The sequence below is a fragment of the Lacerta agilis genome, chromosome 15 (assembly GCF_009819535.1).
Source record: "Lacerta agilis isolate rLacAgi1 chromosome 15, rLacAgi1.pri, whole genome shotgun sequence".
Classification (NCBI taxonomy): domain Eukaryota; kingdom Metazoa; phylum Chordata; class Lepidosauria; order Squamata; family Lacertidae; genus Lacerta; species Lacerta agilis.
Window position 1 is genome coordinate 40,341,947 of NC_046326.1, and position 26,882 is coordinate 40,368,828.

A 26,882-nucleotide genomic window follows, 5' to 3' on the forward strand; every position below is an offset into this window, starting at 1 on the left:
GGGAGCCACTGGGAATTCGCACTTTTTCGGTGAATCACAGAACCTGCGACTCAGCAGATCAGTATGGAAAAGGCATTTTTAAAAGGTCAAACCACACTTTTATTTTTATTTTTTTGATATATTAAAAAAAAACCTGATGTGGATTCATCGAGGCAAAGGTTTCCGTGAACTCAGAAGAAATGCCCCCCCCCCTTTTCGGCCTTGATCCAGTTTCCCCGAGGAGAGCTATTTGTAGATCTGGAGGAGGGAGGCTTTTGCCAACGCAGCCCCGAACTACACTTCAGAGGTAGCCATCCCTAGTGGTTGTGGCAGTTGTGGTCCGAAATTATCAGGTGGGCATCAGGCTGGTGAAGTGGCTGCCCCAGACCTCCCAGAGCTCAGCTTTGGAAGATGGAGAGAGAGAGAAACTATATCTCAGAGTGGGCCATAACTCAATGGTGAAGCATGTTTTAGAATCATAAAATCATAGAGTTGGAAGAGACCACAAGGGCCATCCAGTCCAACCCCCTGCCAAGCAGGAAACACCATCAAAGCATTCCTGACAGATGGCTGTCAAGCCTCTGCTTAAAGACCTCCAAAGAAGGAGACTCCACCACACTCCTGGGCAGCAAATTCCACTGTCCAACAGCTCCTACTGTCAGGAAGTTCTTCCTAATGTTTAGGTGGAATCTTCTTTCTTGTAGTTTGAATCCATTGCCCCGTGTCCGCTTCTCTGGAGCAGCAGAAAACAACCTTTCACCCTCCTCTATTTGACATCCTTTGATATATTTGAACATGGCTATCATATCACCCCTTAACCTTCTCTTCTCCAGGCTAAACATACCCAGCTCCCTAAGCCGTTCCTCATAAGGCATCGTTTCCAGGCCTTTGACCACTTTGGTTGCCCTCTTCTGGATACGTTCCAGCTTGTCAGTATCCTTCTTGAACTGTGGTGCCCAGAACTGGACACAGTATTCCAGGTGAGGTCTGACCAGAGCGGAATACAGTGGTACTATTACTTCCCTTGATCTAGATGCTATACTCCTATTGATGCAGCCCAGAATTGCATTGGCTTTTTTTAGCTGCTGCATCACACTGTTGACTCATGTCAAGTTTGTGGTCCACCAAGACTCCTAGATCCTTTTCACATGTGCTGCTCTCAAGCCAGGTGTCACCCATCCTGTATTTGTGATACCTCCTTCACTGGATGCAGCAAATCCAGCCCATATACAAATACTGTATTTTAATTCAGGGGTGGGAAACCTGTGGCTTTAGGTGTTGCTGAACGCTCATCAGCCCCCAGGCACCGTGGCCAAGGGGTGGTTAGAGGAGGAGGAGGATACTCTATACTGCAACAGAATAGCCTTTTGAAAAGGTTCAGACCATTATTTGGGGGTGGGTTGGACCTACCAACAACCACTAATAGGCAAGGCAACAAAATTCATATTCAGAGGCACTTTACTGTTGCATACGAGATGGTGGAAGTGGAAAACAGTGGAGGACCATTCTGTGTTCTGACCGCAGGCTTTCCAGAAGGATCTGGCTGTCCACTACCAGAGACAGGAAACAGGGTTCAGATGGACTTCCTTCACTGGATGCAGCAAATCCAGCCCATATACAAATGACAATCTCGGTTACCCGAGTCCCAGTCCTTACTTAGCCAAGACAGCAGAATCAACACGCAAAAATTTATGTAAGAAAGGGCAGGATGGGAATCAAAACCAAAGACTGAGCATGCTCAGTAGGCACAGAGTGAAACTGGAAAGGAGGGCGGATGGAATGGAGTTTCCTGGAAAGGGCCTGGCTGGCTGGAAAGCTGAAAGCTGGACTTTTCCCACCAGGCATTTTAAAGCTATTATTTAGAGACTGTTTTGTATTTGACACCTGAAAATGTAAGAAGGCGTTGTATTTATGTTGATTTAACCACATAGGATATTTATTGCTTCTTGTTTTCCCCCCTTTCTTTTATTTCTTATGTCACTTGATACTTGAAACCTATTTATTATGTTTTTAAAAGTTTTCGCGCGCACGCACACGCCACTAAGCACTCCACACTGCAACGTTTTGTTGCGGGTCTCTCAGTCCCTGCATCAGGTTCTCAAAACCCCACAGCGGGTAAACAGTTGAGCCAGAGTAAGGTCCACAGCGCACATTAGCAAGGCCTCTTCGATCAACTGGAATGTCACACTGCCCTTTACATGGAACGTTTGGCACCGCTGGTTTGGAAACGGAAAGCAAATGCCGTTCCCCATTTTACTCATAGTTGGGTTTTCCCCCGCCCAAGAATTAATGCAAATTGTATGTAGCTGTAAAGGACAGGGCAGAACGACACGGCCTGCCAGCCACCTCTGAAGGAGCGTGTGTCACACACACACACACATGCCGTATTCCACCAAAGGAAGGAACCTCCCCGCACCCTAAACAAATTGTTACAGCTTCCATTAAAAGATTATGCAGTGACACCAATAATCGATATGACTTTGATTCCTCCTTCCGCCCTCCGTCGCCAGTGGTCACCAGTCAATAAAGGTGTGCCCTTCTGCGCAGTGTGATGGCTGTGTTAATAGTTGAGCCATTTCTGGGGTGATAAAAAGCAGAGGCGTGTCCCCGCCAAGTGCGAAACACAGTGTGCTTTCTTCAGGCACGCTTCCATTTTCTCCTGCGCCCTTTACCCCAGCTCACTAAAAGCCACATTTGGTCTCTCGTGGACTATTTGCAGCTCGGAAGGAGAGTTGGAAGGAGACTCCAAGAGCTTGGCTGCACCGATGTTGCATTCATTTCTACCCCACCTTTCCCTCCGAGGCGCTCAAGGTGGCGTGTGCATGGTTCCTGGCCCTTCCTCGTTCTCCTCACAACAGCCCTGCGAGGTAGGTTAGGCCAAGAGGTAGCGACCGGCTGCCAATCACCGAAGGGGAATGTGCTGTTGCTCTCAGATCTGGCTTGCTGGACCAAATGGGCCCCTGGCCTGATCCGGCAGGGCCCTTACGTCGACCCTCCTCCACCAAAACTCCACGGAAGCTGCCATCTGCACATGCCCAGGTGAACACACCTCGGCTTAACGGCAGCTCCTGTTTTCAAATCAGACAGCAGCCGAGATGGAAGAGAAATGCAACGGAGCAATATTTCTCAAGGAAGTGCAGGACAATGTATAGATCACAGCTAATGTCGCATTCACAGACCCTCTAAGTGTCCCTATTTTCCGGGGACTGTCCTGGATTACAGAAGCCGTCGCAGTTTCTGATTAGATCCCGGAATGTCCCACTTTTCCTTAGGACGTCTATTTCCATCAGACAAATGTTGGAGGGGATGCATTCGACGGCATTGGAGGGAGCCAGAAGAAACGGCCAAGTGTTCACAGGGGCGTAGCAAGGGGGGGCGTAGGGGGCGGTCCGCCCCTCGTTCCACAATGGAGGGGGTGACAAATTATCAAGGAACAACTACTGCCCTACTAGGGCGGTTCATAAAAAAACTTCTTTTTAAAATGCCTGCTCCAAAGGTCTTATCTTACTATACTAGGGATTATATAGCTATATATGAAATTTCATGCATATCGGTTAATATCTTGACCCTCCTCCACCAAAATAGCTGTTCACTTGGCTGTTTTCCTGTGCCGCGAAGGCTGAAATTTCAGTTCAGCGGAGCACTTACTGTTCCCAATCCTAACACTGTGGAAAGCCATCTAATTAGACTTTAATTTGATTTTGAGATGTTTTTAGGAGGTAATTTAATTATTGTTTGATTTTATACCAATGTTATGTATCTGATGTTAGCCACCCTGAGCCCGACTTTGACCGGGGAGGGCGGGATATAAATAAAAGTTTTATTATTATTATTATTACTTGTTATTATTCCTTTGTAAGAAAATATGAAATAACGTAAAACCATTTTTGCAGGGAGGGGGGAATCAATGGGGGGCGACAATAAATTTTTCGCACCGGGTACCACCTGACCTTCTGAGTGTTCGCAGCTGCATGTGGGTCAGTGAGGCAGAGCCCCATTTGTTGTCATGAGCCGGCCTCCGTTTATGGGATGGCATGCATGCCTCGAACCCAGAGGCCTGCAGCGACACTCAGCTGCATCCCAGATGAGCTCTGGACTCTCCACCCCCAACAAAGTGTGTGCAGAACAACCTTTGGAAGCCTCCTAGATCTCTGCGTCATCGCTGGGGGAGGACTCCCGGGGGTGGCGGGGGAGCTCAAAGCAGGCCTGGGGGCCAAAGCAAACACACGGCCAACGTCTGGGCCCGGCGGTCACAGCGCTCGAGTGCAAACCCAAAGCCCCTTTCAGACAAATTCCTTCATGGCCCTCCTGGAACGAGGCGCAGGAGGGAGCCAGCCGCCACCGGCGTCTGTGGCTTCGAGCTATGCGCGTCCCGGGGCCAAGGGCTTCCTGAAGGAAGGCCGCAGCCTCATCCTGGCGGGGCGGGGGACACAGGCTGCTGGTCTCGGCCGAAACCGGATCCTGGGGAAATTGATGCCAATCGGAGCAGGGTTTCAAGAGGCAGATGGGGAGGAGGAGAGGGATTTCCTCCCTCCATGAGATTCTCAAAGTGCAGCAGAACCTGCCCTGGGGAGGCTTCTCTTCGCCTCACCTAAACGGGAAGCTCTTTTAACTCTCTCCATCCCAGCTGTGCCGGCACTGCTGGGGTTCATTCGGAGGCATCAAGCTCAGCAAAAGTATTCAGAGGCAATCTCTGGTCAAGGATGAGGCCCTAAGCACTTCGGAGGCCCAGCACCCAACGCAGAAGTTTCATTTTAGCTGCCGCCGTTTCTACAATGGTGATGTTTTAAAACAGGGTGTCTTATTAACCAGGATTAACTGGGTCAATTACCTATTGAAACCCTTCATTTTCTTTTCTTTTTTAAAGAGTTGCTTTTTATTGAAGCCTTTTCACAAATGCCAGAAGCCCACTTTTGTATTGCCCCAAGTTTCTTAGGTCCAGGGGTGTTTCATATTTGAGAGATTCCCTTACGCAGGTGTGCACCACTGTAGAAGCAGGTGAGACGTTTCCCTTGTGTGCCGTGTTTGCAGGCCTCTGGGGAAGGACTGTTTTCTTTTTCAATTGCACGTTATCCACGCTGGGAACCTTTCTGGCTGAACAACAGGGTACAAATGTGCTAAAAAAAAAATAAAAAAAAAATAAAGAATGCCAACAATGAATAATAATTTAGATGGCTGGGCCGATATCCTCTGACATCTCTCTTCTTCTGTGAACTGGTCCAGTACCACTCTAAATACGTCTTACATTGCAATCCCAACCCCTCCCCAAAACCAGAGTTTACTAGGGAGAAATCCGCATCAAATACAGTGAGATCTACTGCCAAGCAAACATGCAGAGGTCCCCTTGTGGGGTACCCTTTACTGACTCCTTCGTCTCGGAGGTTAAAAGCAGAGAGGGATCAGAAAAGCACACAGCGTTCCCTGGGCACAGAAGAGTGTCCTTGTTACGAGGGGCCCTCCTGGTTATACTTGAGAAAGGCAAAGCCGTTGGGATGGAAGTGAAGGGGTTATGAAACTCCCCCCTGCACAATTTGCTCCTTCTGGAGGCTTTGGAGCAGAGAATTCTCACTGGCTCTGAATACCAACTCTGTCCGGGAAAAGGTCACTCCTGCAAAAGTTTAGAGGGCGAAAGAGGGAACTCCCGCTTGTTAGAAACAAGGGACAAAGCCTGGCAAACGGCACACGCAGAGACCCCCACCGAGAGACGTGCAACTTTTGTGGAGTGGTCACAAGCATTTTTTTTTAAAAAGTTTTAAATAATTAAAAAAAAATACAGCTTTATCTCACTGTGTCTTATATCCTCATGCGTGCACGAGATCCAGCTTCCACCGTTCCTTGCTGGCAAGATTGGGAATTCCCAAATGGCAGATCAAAGGGTGCTGCATTATATATAGCCCATCTCCTAAAAAACAAACTAAGAGTCTAGTCCTCATGGTTCGAAATGAAGAGCTGATTTAAACAAGGAACTGCCTTATACAGAGTCAGACCTATCGGTCCCTCTAGCTCAGTATTGCTTGCACTGACTGGCAGGGGCTCTCCAGGCTTTCAGGCCGGGGGGGGGGGATTGCTTGAATGGCACAAGAGACAAATGTAATGACTCCTACGAGTGTCAAAGAATTCTTTCACAGAGGAAATGTCTGCTGCCTCTCTGCATGAATCCAGTGCCTCAGCCTTGTTTCTTTCTTATTGGGCTCCTTTTAGTGGCAAGTAATTCTACCACAACCACGGACTGCATGTGACTAGATCATTCAGTTCTTTCCGCTAGAGAGATGCAGAAGAACTGCCTGTCCTCTGAGGAGCCTGCCCACCGCATCTCTGTATGAGTCACTATTCTGCCCTTAAGAGCTCAATCCAATCAGCATCTGTTCAAGGCAAGGCAGTTCCACCAAGGCAGGAATGCAGGAGACCTAGCTGCCCCTCCAAGGAGGATGTCCATTGTGTCTCTGCCTGAATGACTGTTCTGGAGCTTGCCCACTTCCATGCACGAGTCCTCGCCAAAGAAGCAATTCATGCTCAAATCAAAGGAACTGGCTCCTCTAAAATTAAACCGTTGGGGTGTGGGGAGTAAGAGGAAAGTGTGTTTAATGAGTTCTGGGCTTGCTCACACACACTCCCTTTGGCCAAAACGGTTCCGACTTTGTTTAATAGAGATCACTGAAAACATGTACAAACACACACAGGCGACGACATGAAAAGAGGTGCCCATTTACTTCACTTAAACTTCACTCTGCAAGAAACAGCAAAAGGAAAAAAAAACTGACAGGAAGGCAGAACTTAACAAATGCAAAAAGAAAAAGCTCACAGAACAATCCTCTTTATTAACAGAAAATATACAACTTAAAGGAGATCTATACAGAACAGAAAATATACAACTGAAAGGGAATCTAACCATCCAAAATCACCTAGGACTGATAAATAAGGAAAGAGGGTAGTTTCAAATCAATATGATAAAAAAACAAAGTTTTTAAAAATCTTCATGCCAAAGTGGCGAAAATTGCCAACCGGAAAAAAATATACCTCCATTTTAACGGTCAAACTTTCGTCTACATATCTGCAAAGGCAGGGTTGGGTGGACAAACCCAGCTATGAATATTTTCAGCTTCCTGATCTTTATCACCTTTGGAATTTATGGCCCGGGTTTTGTTTGCCCTTAACGCAAGGACATCCATATAGCCTGGGAGGGAGAAGCCACACCCGCCTTGATTAGGCTTCCTTTTGCAAGCGGATCCGTACCGAGAGTCAACACTACGCACGCCACGAAGAAGCCAAATGGGACAAAGGGCCAACCGAGTTAAGCAGCAGGGCGGCAGCCGACTCCAGTCAAGGAGGGTCGGCAGCTAGCGGCCCCAAGGCCTTAGTTCAGCCCCGCCTCCGGAAAACAATGCAAAATATTGTTTTGAAACCAAGCTGCCAGGGTGTTTTTAGGAGCCACAACTAAAGGGACCCTGCAGGAAAGTCACCTGGGGATGGGTGGGAGTGAATGGGGAACTTTGACCCGTTAAATCCTGCGGGTTCTAGGACCATCAACATTCCCTGCACCTGGCTTCCGTGACTTCTTACATTAAAAGCGCATTCGTGTGCAGAACCATAACAGCCATTCCCACAGCAGAGGACAAAGCAAGTACCCAGCCTCACTGAGGACCGCTGTGCTGTGCGGGCTGTATGGAAGTGAACACAGGGAAGGCGATGGCAGGGAGATGAAGCAGCTCAGGTGGAGAAGCTCAGGGGGTGCCTATGGAGGAAAAAGCGCAGAACCGATCCCATTAGGAGACTCCCATGTTGATGACTTGCTGGCCTGTACCATTTCAGACTGCGGGGAGGAACTGCACATTTGAATGTCCTCCTCCCTAAACAAAGAACCCATATTCATAGCGAAGCAAGCATGTGACGATGAAAAAGTGAAATATGTGGGAGGGATTTCTTTATATTTTTGAAGGTGGCTCAGGGGACGTTCCTCGCCGGAGTCTGAAGTGGCACAGGATAGCAGAAGAGCCCCCTTGTGCGACTCTCTCAACTGGTACAGTCTTAGTGCCAAGGATCTTCCAAAAGCGAGCGGCAAGGAATTTGAATCTGGAGTACCAGGGGAGAGGAGCGGGCGAAGGGGAGGCCCAGTCTCAGCAGCAGGAGCAAGAAGCCACCTTGACGGCTTGGAGGAAGAGAGAGCAGGGCGTGGAGGGGAAGAAGAAGCCCCCTAGAGCCTCTTCTTGATGAGTTTCTCCAGCTTCCGGATGCGCGAGGATTCCTGCTCGGGCGTGGGGGCCGTCAGGGAGATGGAGCCGGCGCTGTCGCCTCCGGAGGGAGGGGCCGGGAGCCTCTGGCGGAACAAGTCCAGCATGCTGCTCTGCTCACTCCTCTTCAGACCCTGCGGGACGAGGGAAACGACACGTGCAGGCGAATTAACGCAGAAATAAATCGGCCCAAGAGAGCGTCAACGTGCCCCCTTCCCACCAGAGTGCCCATGGGGACGGTCTCCCGTGTGGCCTGAAATTCCTGCATTGCAGCGGGCCGGACTAAATGACCCTCTGGGGTCCCTTCCAACTGTAGGCTTCTATAAATGAACGGGAGTTGCAGGGAAGCTGCAGTGCCGGCCTCAAAACCCTAGAATCGGGGGTGGAGGCCACCAGCGCTGGCGGAGCCCACAGGGCTCCCCTTACCTTCATGTCCAGAATCTTCTGGAAAGTGTCTGTGCTGCAGTCGGCCAGGAGTTTGATGTAGTTGTCCACAAACACCACGGGAGGCTCGTGGGGGGCCATCACGACCTGCAGGGAGAGGCGGAGAATCAAATGGTCAGAAGGGACGGTCGTCCGTGCAGAGGGCGGCTGAGTCAAGGCCCGTCCGCCTGATCAGGATGGCCACCTCCGACTTTAAGGATAACCCCCTTAAAACCTTGAGGAACCCCACAGAGGGGTGACACACAAGCCACCCGTGAGGGTTTATTTCATTGTTACTTATCACGTTTCTCTTCCTCAAAGTGGCGGTCTCGCTTCTCTCCTTCTCCTCCGTTTTGTCCTCCCAACCGCCCTGGGGAGTGGGGTTAGGCTGAGAGAAGACCTCACAGAGAGAGCTTCACGGCTGAGGGGGAGATTTGAACCGGGGTCTCGCGGGTCCTAGCCCAGCGCCCTAACGACCACACCGACACCGGCCCGACCACCTGTTCGTTTAGAGGCTGCTCTTCAGCAGCGCTCCCAGAGGGTCCCACAAGAAAGTTATTGTGACCACGGCAACTTGGGAGTAGGAAAACCACAGCAAGTCAAGGGACGTCAACGCGTTAAAGGAAGGCGAAGTAAGTTAGGCATCAAAATGTTGCCGTGCGTAGCATTTTGGAACGACTGGCATTCAGAGAGAGGCAGTACCCAGCCCTGATGACCAATAACCTGTCCTAGGAACTTAAGAAGAGCTGTGCTGGATCAAGCCGGTGGCCCATCTAATCCAGCATGCTGGGCTCACAGTGGCCAACCATGTGCCACAGTGTGAAGCCCACAAGCAGCACCCAAGCTCAAGAGCCCCCTCCCCTTCTGTGCCTTTGCTGCCTCCGGCTGTGGAGGCAGAGCAGAGCCACCCTGGCTTGGAGCCATCAACAGCCCTCCCCTCCTCCATGTATTGGTCCAGTCCTTTTTCAAAGCCGCCTACAGGGCGGGTGCCACTACCGAGAAGGCCCTGTGCCTGGTTCCCTGTCCCTTCGTTTCTCACAGCGAGGGAACCGCCAGAAGGCCCTCGGAGGCGGACCTCGGTGTCCGGGCTGAACGATGGGGGGTGGAGACGCTCCTTCAGGCATGTAGGGCCAAAGCCGTTTAATTCATTCCCACCATCATTCCTCCATACTGAATGGGGATTAAATGAGGAGCGGCGTGGGATATAAATGCAATAAAGAATCTAAGAAGCCTGTGCCACTCAGAGCAAACGGATGCTTCTAGTGACAAGGCTACCCCCGCCCTGAAAGAATCGCAGCCCCACAGGCACACGTGGCGACGCAGGAGCAACCGCTGGCAGCCCTCTGCGATGATCTCATCCGGAACGCCGGAGGAATGCCACCCCGAGGGAAGCACAAAACCTCCCCTCCATAGCTCTGGGACAACATTCGGGGAACGAGATATATATATACATATATATATTAGTCTTGTGGGAAGTTATTGTGGTTATCTACGAAAGCCAAGCAACCAGAAAACATGATGGGTCGAGGGAGCGAGGAAGAGAATCCACAGAAGAAATCAGAACAAGGCTGGTGGGGTTTTGTTTTGCCTTATATGTATATATATCACTGCTACTACTAAGAGGTGTGGGAAGGGCAAGACCCACAGAAGCAAAGGAGAAATGATTCATCAAACCACCAGCAATCGGGGCCAGGCATTGGGTGTGTGTGTGTGGGGGGGAGATCTCTGTTTGTGAGGTGTCAGTGAGACACCCCCCCCCCCCAAATGACACACGCGCCAAGCATCTGAGGCAGGCAGGCTAGGATATTTACTTATTAAAAGCCACTTGCATTCCAGCGTTCCGTCTCAGAACAGGCCGTGCCATTTCTCCCACCTAGGCCAGTAGTTTACTGCTCTGACTGGCAGTACGCTCTCTGGGCAAAGTCCTGCCTACCCTACGTAATCCTCTTTCAACTGGGGATGCCGTGAATCGAACTTGGGACCTTCTTCATGGAAGGAAGGTGTTCTACCTCCGAGTTACCATCATCGGTTACAACGTACGGGCTTGTTGTCCAATTAAGCTCAATACTGCGTACTCAAGGGTGGGGGGAAGAGGGAGCAGACTGGGAAGAGGTAACAGGGCTTAGTGAGCTGGGAGAGTCAGTGGCAGAGAGAAGTCAAGAAGCAGATTTGGAAGCAGGAGAGAGGGAGGATGGAGGCCAAAATGCAGAGACGAGTCAGGCTGGTGAAGAGTCACAGGTGTCACCCCCTCCCGCTGTGGCTAGGTCCCCTCCCGCCCTGTCTCCCAGAACCAGAAGAGGCATGAAAAGGGTGAAGGAGAGGTTGGCTGCACACAGGCACCGTCTCCCAATTGCTTGGAAAACGCACTGGAGAGGAAGGAACTTAAGACGGCTGTGAGGAGACGAGGACTTTCGGCAACAGCTTTTCCTGGAGGAAGACCACCGGGAATGAGCCGCACTCAACCAAGTCTGTGGCGATTGCGTTTCTGATAATAAAGAGCTAACTCCCTCTTTGAACCGTGAGATTACGGGCCGGCAGGCTCCCGTGACAACGCCGCCCCTTCCGATAGGCAACTAAAAGGGCTGACAATTGACGGTGGGTGCGTAGGATAGGAGACAGGAGAGTTTTGCACAAGGGCAGCAGGGAGTCAGGTAAGAGAAAGAAAGCAAGAAAGAGCCCCGAAGTTACCTTAAGAATCATTTCGGCACGGGTCATGCCTTTCACCACAATCTTGGTGTAGCTGGCGGGGGCCTTCCTCACCACCTGGGACCCGATAGACGGCAGGTCCAGAAGAACCATCTTCAGAGAATGAGTGTCCAAAAGCAGCTGCGTCAGATTTAAAGGAGGGGGTTAAGCTTCGGTCAGTCAAGGGAGCCCCCTGATTCATGTTGCCCAGTGGGAAAGCTCCACACAGGAGATGTGGCTATTCCAGAGGGCAGGGAATGAAATCATAGCACTTTCCAACACCCCAAATCCCATCACCCCCAACCAGAACAGCCAATGCTCAGAGACGATAGAAGTTGCAGATCAGCAATGTTTGGAAGAGATCACGTTGGCTACCCTGCACTAAAACATTCTTCTTCTGGCATAGGCTAAGAAATAAAAACTCAGGGAACTGCGGCTTGCTTAAGCTCTATTGTTGCTCAATCTCGGGTGGCTGAACGCCACTTGTCCCTCTAAGAAGTTGGACGCCGACCGCTCGGGGGTCGCATAACTAGTTAGCATGCCAGAGTCTCGTTCGTTATCGGAATTAACCAGACAAATCGCTCCACCAACTAAGAACGGCCATGCACAACCCAGGCACTAAAACTCACTCAAGTTTAAACAAACCACAGTTCCCCAAGTTCGGAAATCACTAGGAACTGTGGTTTATTTAAGGGCGGAAATGGAAGCTTCCAGTTTCCTCTCGGCCTCTTGCCCAGGATCTTCAACGGCAGCTCAGAGTGGCTGCCTCGCTGGCTTGCCTCTGCTGGGGCTTCTTTTTGCAGGACGAAGGAAAATGCCGTTCAGAGATACATTCTGCAGCCAACATGGGATTTGCTTCTTCACACCTTCCAAACCGTGGTACGTTAGCCACCCCAATGCAATATTGATATTTTTAAAATGGTTAAAAATTCAAAATGCAATGTTCTCCCTTCTCCACACTGCTCCGCCTACAGGCCCCCTGCCTCACCTGATCCCTTTCAGTCCTCAATTCTCACCTGTTCTGCCCCCACCATGCTGATCGGCTTGCACTTAAAGAGGTGGTTGATAAATTTGGGGATGAAGGAGCTGCGGGGAAGGAATTGAAGAAATCAACACGGCACACTCCACATTTTATCCCCCCCCCCCGCTTGAGTAAAATAAAAAAAAACACAAGAGTAATTCCCCCTACCCTCCTTTTTAACAATTTAACAAAGAAAATGAAAGGGAAAGAAACAGTTGTTTTTTTAAAGAACAAAAATGCAAACGAAACAAACAAACAAACAAAAAGATCAAGGGGAGGGATGGATCGACTCCCCTATGAATGAGGAAAGGTTGCGGCATTTGGGAGAAAAAATAATATTATACTAAATTATTATTTATACCCCGCCCATCTGGCCGGGTTTCCCCAGCCACTTTGGGCAGCTCCCAACAGAATATTAAAAACACAATAAAACATCAAACATTAAAAACTTCCCCAAACAGGGCTGCCTTCAGAATGCCTTCTAAAAGTCAGGTAGCTGTTTTAATTCTTTGACATCTGAAGGGAGGGCGTTCCACAGGGCGGGCGCCACTGCTGAGAACGGCAGACAAGAGGCAACATGATAGAATCTTATAAAACCATGCATGCCATGGAGGAAGTTTTCCTCCTTCTCACTTAATATGCAGTGAAGCTGAATGTTGGGGAGATTCTGGGGAGATAAAATGAAGTCCTTCTTCGCACAGCACACAGTTAAACAATGGAACTACCATCAGGGCATCTTGGGGGGGGGCACTGTGAGAGCAGGATGCTGGGCTAGATAGACCCCCTTTGACCCAGGCTTTTCTGTTTTTTTCCACATGCAGAGGGTCTCAGCTTCGATCCCCAGTATCTTCAGATAAGGCTTGGAAATACCTGCTGCCTGAAACCCTGCAGACCTGCTGCTGCCAGTCAGTGTAGACAGAGCTGAGCTAGATGGATGCCAATGGTCTGACTTGGTTTTAAGGAAGCTACCCATGTTCCAGAGGCACCATGGGATTCCAACCAGGCACTGCCTGCACATTTTTAAGCATACTCCTGCGGCCATGAGGACTAGCAGCTTTTAAAATTGAATAAAAGTGACCGGAAAAGGGGGGGGGAGTTCTATTCCCAAGAAGCTGATCTCTAGGTCTTTCAGCCCACAGCCGCTGGGGCAAAGGAGACACCCTCGCAGCGTCGTTCAAAGTAACGTTCCCTTCCCCTCTCCATCCAAACTCGTTCCAGATGCAAGAATCGGGCAGAGCTTCCTTCCATGATGTGGGCTAATCAGTGAAGTCTTTAAAAAAAATATTTTAAATTAAAAAGAGCCAGGCAAGCAGAGCCAAGCTATTAAAAGCCTGCCCAGCAAAAATGGCAGAAGTCTGTGTGTTTAATATATAAATGGATTTATCGCCCCGCTAAGCGGTACTATAAAAACCTCAGGCACAGTTTCTGTTGGAGCCCGAAGCACCGTAAATTTTTCGCAGAGGCAGCATTTTAGAAAGCCCGCCAACGTCTGATGATTTATCAGGAGAAGGCCCCTGAAGGTGAAACAAAACGCTCCCAGAGAGGGGGGAAAGGGACACCGAGAACCCTAAAGCGTTGGTGCAAAGCAGCCCGAGAGATCTGCCTGTGTCTTTTTCTCGACAAAGACAACAAAATGAAAGGAGGGGTTTAAAGGGGGGGAAGCTTCAGAGAAACACATGGAGCCAGACAGCAACTGAATGGAACATCTCTGCTCAAAAGAAGTCTACCTTAGCTGTATCAGGTGTTGAGGGGGAACAGTAATGGCTGCCTTTTCACAAGGCAAGGAAAAATCGCGCGGCCTGCGACTTTTATTTCCCGAATCAATCCATGGATTGGAGGTCCCCACTTTCTACTTCTCTCCATTTGGAGAACTGGTTCCTCTCTGCTTCCTGAAACTTAACCAGCTGATGCCACCAAGCCCATCTGGGCTGTGAGTCCTGGGAGACCTGCTCCCTGTCTTGCAGGTATTTTCCACCTGGGCTGGGAAGGCGGGGCCGGACTGACTCCAGCTGCAAAAGCGGAGGCTGCCGAACAGACTCTTGGACTGGGGTACTGTTTGGGCGTTTGTTTCCGTTAGTGATTCTAATTTTTCTGTACCTTTACTTTAGATGGTCTTACGACTTACGTGGAAATTATTTTAATTTGGCTGCGTACTTTTTGATGTTTTGTTCGTTTATGCCTATTTTTGTTATGTATCTGAAGAAGTGTGCATGCACACGAAAGCTCATACCAAGAACAAACTTAGTTGGTCTCTAAGGTGCTACTGGAAGGAATTTTTTATTTTATTTTGTTTTTGTTATGTATGTATGCGTATGTAATCATTGTTCTTCCATTTCTCCTCTGGGGTGGCCTCGGGGGGGACGGGATGGCTTGTTCAGCCATCCTCTGCCTAAGAATACAACCACCCCTTTGGTGTGGGCTTGTCCCCATGTCAAACCGCATCAGGGTTTCAAGGCTACACACTATCATGGCACAACAATCTCCTTTTCAGTTCAGAAGTAAAGTTCTGCTCCATGGGGTTTCCTCCTAAGTAGGAGAAGGATTGCAGCCTGAGAAGTTTCAGCACAGGTACTTTCTGCCATGTGTGGTGGGCATGCAAGATAACAAAAGCATTCGGGGAAATGATATACAATGAGTTGGAAAAATTGTTTAAAATAACGTTTGTGGGGGGGAAACCAGAGGCTTTTTTACTAGGAATTTTAGGTGCAGAGATACCAAAGGAGCAGAAACAATTATTTATGTACGCGACAACAGCAGCGCGGATACTACCGGCCCAGAGATGGAAAGAAGATAAAGTCCCGACCAGAGACAAATGGATGATGGAGATAATGGACTATGCCAAAATGGTGAAACTGACTGGGAAAATCAGAAACCAGGAAGAGAGTAACTTTAAGGGGGGAAATTTGCAATGTATTTAAGAGAACACTGTAAACAACTAAAAACTTTGGCAGGATTTGAGTAACATAATGTAATAAAAACTAAGGTGAAAATGGATTATTTAAGTAAAATAGGGAAAAAGACTGGAAATGGTAAGAACGGAAGGGTGGAGGAGAGTCAAAGGATTCAGGGAATCTTAAATGATGATGATGTTTGAATTCAGCGTTTGAATTAAAATTTGAAATGTAGAACTTAATAAAAAGGATTTATTAAAAGAAGACGAAGCTGTTTCAGCACATGGCTGGGGAATCTTGTCGGCGGTGGGCGGGGCAAGGAGCAAAAGTGGGCGGGGCAATGGATGCAAATTCCAGCTCTGAGCAGTGGGCACACTCACACACAACCCTCTCTGCCCAACATCCGGTCAAGCGAGAGGCATTGCCAGAGTTCATGGGTGGCGAAAACCAGCTGGGGTGTGGAGCGGGGCCGGTGAGGGAGCGTGGCCCGGCAAGAGAGTCCTGGGGGAGGGCGAACCCCCACCCCGGGAGCTTCCCAGAAGGCCATGCAAGCAGAGCAGCAGGAGGAACTCACTTGGCGAACTTGATGCAGAACTGCGTGAAGTACTTGCGGGTGGAGGCCAGGTTGTCCCGGATGATGGGGACGTTCTGCTTGATGTGCAAGATGACGGACGTCACATACGGGCTCTGGTCGCCCACGTGTTCCACGTTCTGCCACTGCATCTGCAAGGAGACGGAAGGTTTTTATGTAGCAGCGGAACGAAACCCAGCTTTCGAAGCCTGAATGCAACACAAACCAGAGACGCCGACAGTGATGCTGCCCAATATTTTCGTCCCTGTGTGTTTATTTTAATTAATCCTGTCATTCCTCCAAGGCGTTTAGAAATCTCATACGTGATTCTCTGCCTCCTACCCCGTTCGTATGCTCACAACGGTCCTGTTAGGTAGTTTAAGGCTGCCGGGTGCAATGGTGGCGGGAGACGGAGTGGGTCAAAAGATCAAATTTGGGTTCGGCGGGGATTTATTTGACCCCTGGGATTAAAGCCTCAACTTTTTAGCTTTCAGTTTGCGCTACCAGCAGCAGCTGACCCCCTAACATAGCTTGGTTTTTGTATAAAGCTGGGGGTGGGAAACCTTTTTGAGTCTGAGGGCCGCATTCCCTTCTGGACAACTTCCTGGGGGCCGTGTGCCAGCAGTGGGCGGGGCCAGAGCCAAGAGTGGGCGGGGCAACCAATGCCAATTTTTGCCTTTGTGCAGTAGGTGAGCTTCTATGCACACTTGCTCATACCTCTTCCGCCTCCATCCAGAGAAGCAAAGAGGCACATTTCCAGCCAGACCAAAACACTCAAGGAAGGTGCAAAGCAGGGCTGGCAAGGGGCGTGGCCTTCAGAGAGGGGGCGTGGCCTGCAGAGAGTCCCAAGGACCACATTTGGACCCCCTGAGCTGAGGTTCCCGCATCGCTGTTGTATTCTCACATTTCGTATACATCTTCAAAATTTGTTTTGCAGCACTCTGGATAGTTTGGTAAGCTTCTCGGGGTTGGAATACATGTCCTCAAGGATCCCTTCCAACTTTAGCTTTTAAAAGCTTGAGACTCCTACCTTGCTCATTGCCGAGAGAGCTGGGTCACAGGCAGCGTCCAAGTCCTGCACCAGAAGCTGGATGCTGTTAGAAATCACTCTGTCAAGGGAACAAGGTGGTCTCATTTTACATTTACTGGTGTGGGAGCCAACACAAAGAAGGCCCCTGCTAGCTGTGATGATGCCCTAGAAGGTTGTTGTTACTCGCTCACCTGACAACTTTCTGAATTTCCTTTTTTTTAATTATACAGAGACACTTGGAAAATAATAAAGGCGAGATGAAACGACTGAGGCAAAGGCCAGCTGGGTGAGCTCAGGGTCAAGGGGGAGATCAATGAATTTCTCTGCTTGCACAATCTGTTCCAGAGACGCAACCTTTCAGGGCTGTGCCGTCTGAGGCTGGAAAAGGGAGGGATTCAGGATGGCCTCCAGGCAAAATCTTCTTTAAAATTCCCTGCCTGCAGAAAACTAGCAAGTTCAGGGGGAAGCGCCCTGACACCCTACTTTTCTACATTTAGGCCGCATCTGCCCTGTACATTTAAAGCAGTTTTATATCACTTTAAACAGTCATGGCTTCTTCCTCCAAAGAATTCTGGGAGTTGTAGTTTGTGGTGATTAGTAAGAGCTGTTGGGACACCCCCATTCCCCTCTCCCAGAGCCACAATCCCCAGAGTTCCCTGGGCAGATGGACTGATGGTTAAACCGCTCTGGGAACTGCAGCTCTTTCATGAATTGCAAGTGCTGTTGTGCAAATGTGTTTTGAGCAGTATGCATTTTTTTACTTCCTCATTACTTTTACATGACTTCCAGATGTTCTAAATGTTTTAAACGCATTTGAGTTTTATATTGTTTTAAATGTGTTTTTCATTTTAAATGGCATTATTTTAACCTTTTTTGGCCCTTGGGCTCCCTTCGGTACGAAAGGAGGACCAGAGTTTTCCTTCAAAGGGCTCGAGGTGGGATACACCGATCTCCTCCCTGTTTTAAATCCTCACGACAACCCTGCCAGGTAGGCTGGGCTGAGAGGCAGTGACTGGCCCAACGTTCATTGGCAAACTTCATGCCCAAGTGGGGATCCAAGCCCCCATCTCCCTCGTCCCAGTCTGGCACTCTATCTACTACACCGGCCTTCCCCACCTCCAGATGTCATTGGACTACAACTCCCATCATCCTTAGCCAGTAAAGCAATTTGCAACCATGTCAGTGAGAAGACCTTTCTATGTAATAATTACAAATACCCAAATATAGACGGGCGTTTACCCTTGCTAGATTTAATGTATTACCATCTGCCTTACTGCAGGGAAGATTTGCAGGTAAACCATATGCGGAACGACTCTGCCCCTGTGGCCTGCCGGAGGTAGAATCTGTTACTCATGTTTTATTACGCTGCCGCTTTTACAATGACATACGCTGTGTTTTTATTTCCCCAGTTATACAAAATCCTTTAAATGAATTCCTATGCCTTAAATGCCTTGTAGAAGACAGGGACCCTGAGATTACCCTGAAAGTAGCGAAATACTGTGTAGCAGCCATAAAGCTCAGAGAACAAGCGGTGTTATCGCTATGAACAGAACCCTAAATGGCAATTTTTAGGCAATATTTTAAATGCCCCGATTCTAATCCGTATATTTTAAATGCTGCCGTATACGTGTATATACGTGTATGGTATTTGTTGTGCAAATTTCAATGTATTACTTTTGTATTGTTGATTTAGTGAGCTGGTCTGTGACCGTAAAAATAAATTCAATTCAATTTTCTATGTAATGAGAGGCTAAGATGTTCAACACGGAGGGGGGGGGGGAACGAATGTTAACACAATTTGAATTGTGCTGAACAGCTCTATTAGAGAAACAAGCCCGGCGCTCCGCTCAGCTGCCAAATTTGGGAGACAGCGAATTACGCCTTCCCGGGCGTAATCTACTCTTAGTAAATTAAAGCTGTCGATCTTCCCTCAGGAACGGCCAAAATAACTTCCTGACAGAGCCGTCAACGCACACGCAGAAGCCGCCCGTCACGAAACAAGAACTCGCTCCGCCACCTCCTCGTAACATTTCGAGGAAGAAAGAAAAAGGCGTGACTTAAACTCCCGGCCTGTCAGGGCTCACACACGCCACTGTTAACGGCGCGTAAAAACAGTCACCGTTAATGGAAATATCAGCTCTCGTCTGCTTCAATTTCCTTTTGAGTGTTGAGGGAAACATCACCTCAGCTGACAGGCCTGTCAGGAAAAAAAGGCCTGAGAAACACAGGCGCCGTGGGGAGCTGTGGCTGCCAAGGTGGCTGCAGTGGCGGGGAGAGGGGGGGGGCTCGTAGGCCCCACTGTGGTCCCTGGAGGAGCCGGGCAGACATTTTTAAAAAATGGGAAACTGCAAAAAAGGGAAAGCCAACTTAAAGAGGGCTTTTCACCTTTAAAGGCCTTGATGCAGGAGCGGTTTGCAGCCCGGGGGCCGTGTTCCCATCTGAGCAGCCTTCCGGGGGCCGCATGTCAGCAGCGGGCGGAGCCAACGGCAAAAGTAGGCAGGGCAGTGGGTGTAAATCTTAACTTTTGGACAGTGGACTAGTTTCTGCACATGTACACCTCTCTCTCCTCCATCCAGACAAGCAAAGGTCTTTGGCAATCTGAGTTTTTGGGCTATGACTCCCCAGCAGTCCCAGCCAGCCCAGGACCCCATGAGCAGTACATCCGCACATTTTGAGGGGGGGAGGCCGCCAGCGGCATCGTACGTACATGCTAAAGGTATCCATCTCCCCCATCAGATTGATCCGCTCCATCAGGCTGGCGTCGACTTTCTCTTTGAGCTTCTCTTCGAGCTGTTGAGGAAGTTTGGGGTGTGAGACAGAGAGAGGGGCTTTCTCCGCGAAAGTTCGGCTGATCCCAAAACGTCAAGTCTTTTGACTAACCGCCCGCTTAACCGTGCCTACTGCTCTCTGCCTTAAGTAGAAAATTAAAAACAGCCCGTGTGAGGCACCCAGAGACGGATATGTACATCCCACACCCCTAATAACTGGGGACCCCCTGCTCCCACATTTCTAGAATTCTGTCAGGAATGGCAGGGTGTTTTCAGATGTGCTATGCTTCCTCGTGAGCAAGTGGGAGGAGAGAACCTGTGCAGTTGTTGTTGAAATCCATCTCCCAACAATACTCCCAGCCTCTAAGCTCATAAGGACTAGTAACTTGGGTTTCGTTTTAAGGTAGGACCGGGCAACAATGTTATTTTTGGCCGAAGATCGCATCCCTGCAGGATTCCCCAGCGCTCCCTGGCCCCCCAACCGCCTGCAGGCTTTACCTGTTGGGTGGTTGCCAAGCAGTACTCGGCCGTGCTCAGGATGCTGCAGATCAAGCAGAGCTCTTCCAAGGTGAATTTGGCCACCTCCGAGCCCTCTTTCTCCTTCAGCAAGCTGCTGATAGTCAGCCCGCCACTGCTGCTGGTCGTCCTGCGAGGGGGGAAACAACCCGGCAATTAAACACAAATTGCGGGGGGGGGGGGTTTGACAGCCCCAAAAGCAGCCAGGCGGTGCGCCAGCTGTGAAGGCCTGTTTCGTTTAAAATTATTTTAAACGCGTTGCTTTAAATGCACCTGCTGTTTCTGGTGGGTTTTTAATTTCTTCTTTTGTTTTTCTTGCGCAGGTTGGGTAGGAGGCGATTAGTAAAATAAAAATACGCACTTTTCCGTGTATAAGATGCCCCCATGTATAACACAACCCCTATTTTTTTTAACCCAAAATTAATAAAATTTAATAAAATTAGCCACAGCCAATCGCCAGCAGGCCTTGCCGCAGCCACCAATCACCTGCCCAATCGCCGCCGCCAATCTCCTGCTTGCTGCTGCCATTAATCGACGCCCTCCCCCAAATTCACTAACTGTGTATAAGACACCCAACTTTTGCCTATTTTTTTAAGCAAAAAGCATTGTCTTATACACAGAAAAATACGGTATATACAGTGGTACCCCAGGTTACGTACGCGATCTGTTCCGGGTCGCGGTACGTAACGCGTGCGTGTGTATCACGAACGCACGGAAAGAAACAAAAAACCCCGAAAGAAGCACAATTTGAGCGCTTCTGCGCATGCGCAAAGTGTGCAGAACTCTTCTGCGCATCCGGGGTTGCGGGCGTTCGCAACTCGAACGTCCGCAACACGGGGTGTGCGTAACCCAGGGTACCGCTGTACAATACTGCATTATCCTGCATTCCCTGGGATAGTTCACATTGTTATAATCAAGGGGTGCAAATAACGGGGACCAAACCATTGTCTTTCTCCATCTCCTTACCATGAAGTCTCTTTTTCTGCAGACCAAGAATAATTACATTCAAGGGTGCAATGGGCTGGATTCCACATTCTTTTGTGGACAATCTTTGGGGAAGGGGCGGGCACATTCGACTAGTGGCGGGGCCAGAGGCAAAATGGGCGGATCCACAGGGTCACCTCTGATCTTTTCACCAACAACCCAGCCACAAAAGAGCCAGTGATTTCTACACCAACACACACACACAAACACCTCTCCATCTGGACATTTCCACAGTTAGACACCTTCCAGCCAGGCATAAGCACTGGGCAAGAGTGAGGAGTAGGGCTGGTGAGGGGTGTCACCTAGGGAGAGGGCGGAGTGTCAGGCAGAGTTGCTTGGAGGACCACGTTTGGCCAGAGGTTCCCAACCCATGCTCTGCAATACTCTGTGCTTGAGCGTAGCTCAGTGATTGAGAGCACCTGCTTTGCAAGCAGAGGGTCCCAGGTTCGATCCCTGGCATCTCCAGGGCGGGCTGGGGTAAGACCTCCTGTTTGCTACCCTGGAGAGCTGCTGTCAGCCCGTGTAGTCAAAGCCAGATAGGCCGACATTCTAAGGCTGTTTCTCATGGGTTGCTTCCAACGAGAGTCTAGACCAGGTATGCCTAATGCAGCCCGCCGGTTGATTTAATCCGGTCCCTGTGGCAGCACATGTCCTGGGGCTAAATCCTGAAAAAAGCTCAACCACTTTGGGGTGGAGTAAACTTCAATCCTAAAAAGAGCTCACCCATCTTGGTCGGCCCCCACGCATGTTCACTTCATCAAATCTGGCCCTCTTTGAAAAAAAAAAAAGTTTGGGCACCCCTGTTCTAGACCCACTGAAATGCCACGACTAAATAAGATCCATTAATCTCAGTGGGTCTCCCCCAAGCAGAATTTAGTTAGCTACAACCTTTGTATTCTTGAGGACTAGTGTGTTGACTTTGCTTCGCTTTGGCAGTAGACATCGCTCTCCCCTTGACGTTGGTTTTATTACGCTGTTACTGATAGTTTCACTTCTTGTTATTGGGGGGGGGGGGAATTCCTCTAAAGTGCTAACATTTTTTTTAAAATGTCATCTGACGGTCCTAAAACCTCACTTGGGCAGATTTCCCGAGAGGATCTTCCAGGCGTATTCCCGGAGGTATTTCTGGAAGATGGTTGTTAGGGCGATCATGGGCTCCCCGGTGCTCAGCTGGGAACACTGCACCATGCATTTCTTGTAGTACACAAAGAGGTCGGCACAGCTGGGCAGGACAGCCCCGCCCTCGTCCACGTTCGGCTTGGGGGGCCCCTGGGCTTTGAAATCCCCCACGAAGCGGTCAATCAGCTCGCTGAGGTTTCTGGAGGCAGAAGAGAAGCGAAGACAAACATGCAGGCGGTCAGGCAAAAGGATTTAGACTGGTTTTTGGTTGCCTCATTGATTCTGGTTCTGCCCATCGAGGCGCAGATCTGCCAGAGGGCATCGAAACCAAGCCACGCTGTGCACGTGCTCCCGAGCCTACCGTCCCGGCCACGAGGACTAGAAACTTGACTTTTAAAGCAAAAACCGAGATTCTCAGGGCTGAGCAAATCTGTGGCCCTTCTGTCGTCCTGAAGGTCTGGACAAAGGGGTCTGTTCCCACACGAGACTTGCAGAAATTAAAAAGGGAGTTGCTCACTGGCACTGCCCCGTACCAGTGCTAACATAAAAGGGATGTTCCCAATGGATCAGGCCCCAAAGTTTGGGTGAGGGTGGGAAAAGAGCATCAATACATTCTTATTTCTTGTCTTTTCCCTTCCTTCCAAAAACATCCATTACTCACTTGTCCTGGGATTCAATGTAGACGTAGAGATGGGGCTCAAAGCACTTGGAGACGATGCCATGAAAAGGATTGTCTGGAACTTTCGGCTTTTTGGGCTGGAAAACAAAGTTGGGAGGAACTTTTAAAGAGAGAAATTTTGACTGTCGTTCAGATTCGAAAATTCTTTCCAGTAGCACCTTAGAGACCAACTGATTCTTATCTCATTATACATAACAAAGCTATCTTTAGCCATCTCACCCTTGCCTTTCCCTGCAAGACTAATTACAGCCATTAAGAGTCGTCAACAGGTTTTCCACACCTATCAGCTGATCAACCATTCCCACCACCCTTCTGAGCAATACCCCTCCCCACTCCCTCACTATATTTAAGGATCTGGTGACTTCTGTTTCAGTGTATCTGAAGAAGTGTGCATGCACACGAAAGCTCATACCAGGAACAAACTCAGTTGGTCTCTAAGGTGCTACTGGAAAGAATTTTCGATTTTGTTTTGACTATGGCAGACCAACACGGCTACCCACCTGTAATCAGTTCAGATTCTTCAGCCCTCAGGAAAACGTCTCCTTTTTCATTTGCAATGCTCCCCTCCACCAGGTCAGTATCCTCTCTTCCATAAACATAAAACAGCAAATGGAAGAGGAAAACCCCCTACATGATAGTTGGGGGGGTGAGGCAATACACTTGGCATAGAGAAGGTGGATGGGGAATCATTTTTCTCTGAACCTCTGTGAACTCTTAAACCATGAGGACTAGAAGCTTAGTGTGTTTTTAGGAGAAGGGCTGCAAGCTCAGAGGCAAGACAAGAGCTTCTGCTCTGCATGAAGAAGGTCTCAGGTAGCTACTGCCAGCCAGAGCAGACAACACTGAGCTAGATGCATTACAGGGGGCTGGGCTAGATGGCCCTTGGGTTCCCTTCTGACGTTCTATGGCCCAAAGCTCTGACGCAACACAAAGCACCTTCCTGTGTTTCCGACTGCAGTCAAATGCAAAATCTCACACAGGGGAGCTTGGGGACCTGCAGGTCAGAAAGGAGTTGTTTGGACCAATTCTTCCTCCATCTGAGAACCTCCATTTTTATTTTTATTTAAAGGAGGGAATTAAGTGCCCTGCCGTTCTGGGCAGGAAGAAGGGATTGACAACACATGGGCGGCAGCCACGAAAGCCTCGAGAGGCTAAGAGACTTACTCTGTCAATGTCGGCCTTTTCTAACATGGCTTCGTCCGACTCCAGGACGGTTTCGTCTTCCAGGAAGGGGTTGGTGTTGGGAGGCGGAGGCTCGGCCTTCTTCTGCGATGAGGTAGGGAAGGGCGAAGCGACAAAGGAGAAGGAAATTAGGCAGGGCGGGGAGAAAGCGGGCGGTGGAGAGCTGTTCCTGCTTCGCTAGTAACACTTGGACCCTTGCATATGGCCTCGGCCCAGTATACCTGAAGGAGCATCTCCACCCTCGTCGCTCAGCCCGGACACTGAGGTCCAGCTCCAAGGAGGGCCTTCTGGCGGTTCCCTCCCTGCGAGAAGCGAGGTTGCAGGGAACCAGGCAGAGGGCCTTCTCGGTGGTGGCGCCTGCCCTGTGGAACACCCTCCCACCAGATGTCAAGGAAATAAACAACTACCTGACTTTCAGAAGACATCTGAAGGCAGCCCTGTTTAGGGAAGTTTTTAATGTTTGATGTTTTATCGTGTTTTTAATATTCTGTTGGGAGCTCCCCATGAGTGGCTGGGGAGACCCGACTCACCGGCACGGTGTCGGAGAGGGTGCAACCCGAGAAGCGTTTCGCCAGCAGCCCTTCGAAGTTGGTGGTCCTCTGGATGGCAAACAGAAGGAGCTTCACCTCGATCTCCTTCGCCCGCGTCCACATGATCTTTGCAAGCTCCGTCCTGTGGGGGGGGGGGAGATAAGGCAGGCCGTCACCTCACACCTGCCCTGATGTAGGAAGCTGCCTTATAGAGAGTCAGATATTTGGGTCCACCTAGCTCAGTGCTGCCTACACTGAATTGCAGCAGCTCTCCAGGGTTTCAGGTGGCGGCGGCGGGGGTGGGGTGGGGGGACATTCCCAGGAGACACTCCAGACCAAATCTGCTTTGCCTGCAGATTGTTCACATTTTTCTTGAGTAGCTAGCCATTTTAACGATTACTCTGTGTGCTGTTTTTAACTGCCGGTTCTTTATACTGCTGTTGTTGGAATCTGTCTGTCTGTCTCGGGAGACGGTGGATCGTGCCTCTGGGAACCAAGTCAAAACCGCTGCGTTACAGTGGTACCTCGGGTTACATACTTAATTGGTTCCGGGTTGCCGTTCCTAACCTGAAAAGTATGTAACCCGAAAATCACACTTTGCACATGCGCGAACTGCGCATAACGCTTCTGCGCATGTGTGGATCGTGCACGCCCTGAAAAACACTTCCGGGGTACCGGAGTATGTAACTCGAAAATACGTAACCCGAAGCGGGCGTAACCTGAGGTACGACTCTACTAGCAACGAAGTGACTTCCCTAGGGTGCAAGCCTGGGCAGTGTGTATGGAGGTCCTGGGCTGCCCAGATGACAAGACCTCCCTCTCTGCCTCACTGATGTGGTCCAAAGGAAAGCAGAGCGAGACGTTGGGCACCAGCTTGGCTGAAGGGGTTGCGGAAAGAGGCGTACAAGGCGCCATCCAATCACCTTGGGGACCCCACTCCAGATTTGTGGAGGGTCAAGATATCCCACAAGGAAGTAGAGGTTTAGGATCAGAGTTTTCCTTCCCCTAGAAGTTTTCCTTCTCCATGCAGCCCTTTTAAGCAGCCGCGTCCCTGCTGCGCGTGCTCGGGCTCCTAGGCGCCTCCAAGCCCCCTCGCGACACGTGCACCCACTGGCTCCTGAGACGCGGGTCCCGGGCAAGGGCGAGTCCCGGCCTTGCTCCGGGGCGGAGAGAGACGCGCGCCCGCGAGAGCGCGGTCTGAGGCTGCGAGCGGAACCAGGAGCGAAGGAGGCAGCGGCAGGGAAACAGGCGCTGCTTCCTCGACCATTTTTAAAAAGAGGGCTTCCCCCCTCGCCCTTGCCCACCACCTGCCGCCCCTGGCCCAGCCCGCAGCTGCCTACCTCGTCGTCACCTCGACGCAGCAGCCAGCAGCAGCTCCACACCAGCAGCAGCAGTCACACCTCCGGAGGGAAACTGCTGCTGCGCCTGCGCTGGCAAAAACGAGGCACGACACATGAGCAAAACAGCACAGCAGCAGCGCCCTCAGCCTCAGGAGGGCGGGCCGCCGGCCAGCTGGAGGGCGGCCGCTGCCGCTGGCCAGCTGGAGAAGTGGACGGGCATATCCGCCCCGGAGCCCCGGCAAAGGTGTAAAAGAGCCGCATGCGGCTCCGGAGCCGCGGGTTGCAGACCCCTGCCCTAGATGGGCTCCCTTCCCAGGTGGACGAGCCCCACCTGCCCCTCACTTCCCTCTGCAGCATGTGCAGAAACAGCCTTCTTGATCTCAACCGCTCAATATGCCAGAGCCTGTCTTCACACGCAGGGGAAGTCCCTAACTCAGCGAGGGTTCGAGACCCATCAGCTCCCCTCACCTGATTTAGCCAGCCAGGCAAAGACATTTCCCACGGTGTGCCCTCTGTCGCTTCTAGCAGCCACAGGTAGGAGCTGAGCGCAGGGTGGGGACCAGAGGTGGGCCAACGACCCCGGAAGGAGCACAACGTGTCCCCCACCAGAGGTGGCTACCCCTCCCCTAACACACCACACATTTTCTCAAGCACACGGCCATTTTAACGATTCCTCTGTGCTGCTTTTAACTGCAGGTTCTAATATTGCTGTACACCACCCTGACCTTATACACCATATAAAATACTCCCACAAATAAAACAACCAGAGCGCCCTGGGTCCCGCTACCTCGTAATATGGCAGAAGTCGACCGCAATCCTCTCGGTCATGCACCATTCCGCAGGGAACATGCGCACGTACTTCTCCTCGTAATCCACCAGCTGGCGTTTGATCCAAGCGTAACGCCGGTCGATTTTATCCAGCCAGGCAACCTGGAG

At 50.3% G+C, this 26,882-nt stretch overlaps 1 protein-coding gene across 1 annotated transcript in view; it reads right to left on the minus strand.

Moving 5' to 3' along the window:
• Positions 1-6,777: 6,777 nt before the first annotated feature.
• The window catches only part of VPS53 (VPS53 subunit of GARP complex), a 36,350-nt gene continuing 16,245 nt past the window's right edge, over positions 6,778-26,882 (minus strand). The window contains exons 10-22 of the mRNA XM_033171711.1: positions 26,734-26,876; positions 24,607-24,748; positions 24,059-24,160; positions 22,877-22,971; positions 22,172-22,414; positions 20,095-20,242; positions 19,536-19,618; positions 16,829-16,907; positions 15,802-15,950; positions 12,332-12,401; positions 11,319-11,456; positions 8,634-8,738; positions 6,778-8,341 (exon numbers count right to left, since the gene is read on the minus strand). Of these exons, the coding sequence (XP_033027602.1) occupies positions 8,171-8,341; positions 8,634-8,738; positions 11,319-11,456; positions 12,332-12,401; positions 15,802-15,950; positions 16,829-16,907; positions 19,536-19,618; positions 20,095-20,242; positions 22,172-22,414; positions 22,877-22,971; positions 24,059-24,160; positions 24,607-24,748; positions 26,734-26,876 (1,668 nt within the window). The 3' untranslated portion in view covers positions 6,778-8,170. The remainder of the gene's footprint in view (positions 8,342-8,633; positions 8,739-11,318; positions 11,457-12,331; positions 12,402-15,801; positions 15,951-16,828; positions 16,908-19,535; positions 19,619-20,094; positions 20,243-22,171; positions 22,415-22,876; positions 22,972-24,058; positions 24,161-24,606; positions 24,749-26,733; positions 26,877-26,882) is intronic.